The 4,595-nt window shown below is 42.0% G+C and overlaps 1 protein-coding gene across 1 annotated transcript in view; it reads right to left on the bottom strand.

Annotated features, from left to right (window-relative positions):
- Window positions 1–4,595, bottom strand: part of apcdd1l (adenomatosis polyposis coli down-regulated 1-like) — a 13,832-nt gene that overhangs the window by 3,642 nt on the left and 5,595 nt on the right. Inside the window, 1 exon segment of the mRNA XM_032514168.1 lies at window positions 116–299. Coding sequence (XP_032370059.1) covers window positions 116–299 — 184 coding nt within the window.

Raw genomic sequence — 4,595 nt, forward strand, 5'->3', positions numbered from 1 at the left:
GCCCATAGAAAATGCCTTTCTACAGAGCCCAGCATGCTGCATATGCCCCTGCAAAAGGGTGATGAATTGAAAACAACCACAACGTGAAGGGTCTCATTAGGCTTCATTGATGTACCTGGTTGACACCCATGTGCCGTCCAGTCTTGGGGGGATGTCTGCTGTGATCCTCTCTCTGCCATTTAGGTGGCGATACTGACAGTCCGGCTCCCACTGCAGACTCTCACTGTGATTAGAGGAGGAAGTGAAGGGGCCTGTGGGCACCTCCCATGGTTTACTCCCTGTTCCAGCCACAAACACAGCTACAGAGGAAGGGAAAGTCAGTAAACAATAAACACTGAGGCTCTATTACATTTTACTGAATTTAGATTTCCAGGCTGATTTAAGGTGGATGTGGCAAATGGGAACACCAGAATGATTCAATTCAGAAATAATTATCCTCTGAATATAAGGGGAACAGGTAATTGCCATGAGGGAAAAGTCACATCTTCTCTCTGTTACATCTGAACACACTTCTGGTTGACTGCAAGCTGTTTCAGGGCTGTAATTTTGGTAAATTTTCCATGTAATGAGTAGTGAGCGGGTACTATAGAAACCATACATAGCTGTGAATCAGAATGTTGGCCACAGTGCAGACAGTTTTGGCTTGTCACTCCAATCAGCCTGCAGCTGCAAGACACAGGTCTTGCTTGGAGGCAGGAGGTGTGTGTGCACGAGTGTAAGCTCTTTGTCTATGTGCATTTCTATCCCCCAGATAAAGCAAACAGTGGGTCTCTGACAGCAACAGGAAGGCCGGCCAAACATGTTAATTCAATGATAAATGGTCACACTTGAGTTTTCCCAAACACTGACAGTTGAGATTATCAAAATGAAAGCATAAGTCACGCTTTAACATTTATTTATCTGACAATTGGACATCTGAAGTCTGTCTGCCTGCTGTTGGTCATAACTGCACCTTCTGCTTTTACTGTTGCACAGAGATGTCTGGTTTCAGTTGAGACAAAGAGGATTTTCTGATTGCACCCTCATGGTTGCAACATGAAGAAACCCACTGGGGATGTGGTGTGTGTGTGTGTGTGTGTGTGTGTGTTGGTGTGTGGTGGTGGTGTGTGTGTGTGTGGTGTGTGTGTGTGTGTGTGTGTGTGTGTGTGTGTGTGTGTGTGAAAATGATGGCTTCAGTTTATCCTCCCAAAACAATGTCAAAAAGCAAAGGGGTGAGTTCTTACAGACGCCTCCATCTCCTTTTTTCTCTCTGACTTAAACCTCTTGTTTTTCCTCTCACACTCGTCGACACACTTTTATTCGTAATGGGGACTTGTTGTTTTCACACATTAGTTTTTGTGTGGATTAAACAATATCAATATAAGGTGTTAATTAGTGAGCTTTAGATGTGCTGGAAGGCGTAGTTTGTTACCTTTGGACAGAGCCAGGCTGGCTGTCTTCCCCCTGTTTCCAGTGTTTATGCTTGGCCAAAATAACAAGCTGCTGACTGCAGCCTTATATTTAACAGACAAATATGAGAGTGGTATCAATCTTCTCAGCTAACTCTCTGCCATAGGAGTATTCCAGAAACTTTAACTTTAAGTCAGCGTATCCAGCTTGCTTTTTCCTCTATTCCCTTTTTCCTTCTCTCTTATTCCCTCTTGCTCCCCTTTATCCTCACAGCCCTGGCTTTCTTACTCTCACTTTCTCAACTTTCCTCAGGGTCATCTGTGGTAGACAGCTTTATGGGTGTAATCTCACTCCGCTTTTTTCTCTTTTGACTTTAGACGCACTTAGGGAGAACATCACCTGTCAAGCCTCACGTTCAGCTGGTAGTTAGTTGTAGAGACACAGATCAGCTTTTTCTCTTATGACTGAGCAGATGGAGCTGAAGAAAAATGGGACTTTTACATTTGTCTTTCTACAAAAGGTTCCAAGATGTGTATGGGCATGTGATGGTGGGACCGTCGTTTATTAACCTTGTTAGTGTCAGAGGGAGGATATTTTTGTTCCCCTCACTTTGGAATGCTTCCCATATGCTGACCACAACACAGACATTTGTTCAGCGCAGTCATTTCCTAGCATCCTTCTACCTGACACACAACACGCACACCAACAACACCACAAACACACACACAACACACACCACCACCCACCACACACACACACACACACACACACACACACACACACACACACACATAGAGTTTGGATAGTTTGAACTATAAAGAAACACACACACACAGACCACGAAACTAGATTCAAGCTCAAACCACATTTCTCCTCCTTTAAGTTGCCTGTCAATTTGTTGATATGATTAATATTTTTTTTTCCTGTCACAGGCATTGAAACATGTTTGCAATTTTCCCCATGCGCCAATGTGTTTGTTTATGGATCCATGTCACTGCAGCTTGCAAGGGAACCCGGTCAGTCGGACCCAGCTGCGCTCCCACGGGACAGCCTGGAGCAGAACTAGTAATCAGGATTAATTAATTTCCATTGCTCCTTGCAAGTCATCCAATCGGTCTGTTTTGTGTTATCCAGCCTTTGAGCTGCATGCAACATGTTGCTGCAGTGGTTACTCACACACAGTGAATGGACTGAATGGAAAGCGAGGCAATAGGTGCAGTATGTGACGTGGAGTCATTTGGGTTGCTATATTTGAGTTTCTGTTTTTGCCAAAGCATTTCTATAGTGTTTCTTGAGGTCACTCATCATTCAGCCCCTTTTCCTCTCTTGGATCTCATTCCAGTTGGGCATATGGTTGCATTTATTAAAAGAGTACTCATAAAAGCAGACCTTAGTAAAAACAAAATTGCTCATTGTGGGGTTTAAGTATTCTTCTACAAAAGAGCATATTCCAATTACAAGTGAGGCTATGTTGTAATACATTTGATAATATCCAACCGTCATCTCAATTTGGAGAAGATGGGGGGGATATTTTAGTTGAGTTGGTGATTCACTTCCTACATAGGCAGTCAGATACAGTATTATTAGTTTTACCCTGCAATAGTTCCCACTGATTTATTGTATGAACCTAACTCCCCCTGATGTAGTTTCCACAACCCCCTGCCACAGTAGAGAGCTTGGTGCATCTTTCAGAGACAGATTTCATGTATTTTTAACAGTAAAACTCACTATAAAAGGGATTTAACTGCTGCAAATAGTTACATTTATGTTGGATTACACACTCAGTTTTCAGTTTATTAGGTACACAAATCTAAAACTTTGGCTAGAAAAAAATGTAACAAAAATGCTGTTTATAATAATTATGCTGGTATCAAATATGAACGCTCATTACAATACAGTAATCCAACTAATTGGGGACATCGGTGAGGTTTTTGGTGAAAGACAATGACAGCAACTATGGGCTTCCTATAGCCTCATAACTAAAAGATAACAGGCAAAAATTGATGAAGTGCAATAGCATACATTTCCTCCAATTAGTGATTACTTTAACTCAGATTTTGACTTTAGGTCAAACCATGTCACTAACCTCCATGACTTCATATGGGTCAAGGGTCAACACATTGCACGTGATTAGTCCACTAAAGCATTACAGCCAATAAATAACACGGGCTCTTCCCATGTTAAAGGATATGTTTACATATTTTCAAGTCTGCGCTCATATGAACATTGAAACATGTTTTTCTTACAACAATCACTCCTGTTGAAACTGGCCATTAGCCTAACATAACATCTCTTCCTAATGTGGGTCCAGTGTAAGAGATGGGGTATACAATTCAAAGTCATTGTTTTGTGCAATTTTTTTTTGAAAAAGTTTAATCAAACGGGCATTTTGAAGTCTTTTTAGTATATCTTTGGCTTATTATCCCTCTGCTGCAGCTCAACAGAGAAACACTGCTTGGGAGGACATTTTGCAGTAAAAAGACTTTGAAAGATTCTCACTTGATTTAACTAACTCAGACTGAAGCCTCACATTAGCTTCCAACAAACTTTGGAATACATGTTTGCACCAAAGGAGGACTAAGGAGTTTTTCCCCATTACTTATATCGGAAACTCATTAGGAAGGGCTCTTTTAATTAAGACGAGGAAAGCCTGGTTCAATGTTGATGTGGACACCTGGCTGTTGTTTTAAATGTGAACCTATAGGCCAACGAACTCTTTGGAGAATGTTACCAACCAAACTTTGATGCGAAGAGAGGTTACAACCAATTGTGATAGCTTGTTTTGCTCACAAGGGTCATGGCTTACATATTATTATAATAAGTAATATGACCATTCAGATTAAGTGCAAGCCTCACTTAAAGAGTGGACAGGAAGCAATTTTTCTTCTATCGTTTTTAAAATGAAGGCCACATTTTCTTTCTGCACCAGTAAACCTGATGTAATCGTCAGTGCAGCTGAACAACACACACACTTCAATTATTGGCAGGCAAAGACAACACACATCCCACATTTGTCTTCACGCAGTTTTGCGACTGTGCCACAAGGGGTCACCGCAGCAGCCTGTGACATGTGTGCGTGTGGTCTGGTCGGTCAGTCAGTCATCACCACCAGCCCTGCCGCTGCTGCTGCACCCCCCCTTCCCCCTTCAACCGACTGATGAGTGGCCAAAGTAATCTACCTGTCTTTGAGCTCCCATATTCATCCT

This window comes from Etheostoma spectabile, chromosome 4, assembly GCF_008692095.1.
Source record: "Etheostoma spectabile isolate EspeVRDwgs_2016 chromosome 4, UIUC_Espe_1.0, whole genome shotgun sequence".
NCBI classification, from domain to species: Eukaryota; Metazoa; Chordata; class Actinopteri; order Perciformes; family Percidae; genus Etheostoma; species Etheostoma spectabile.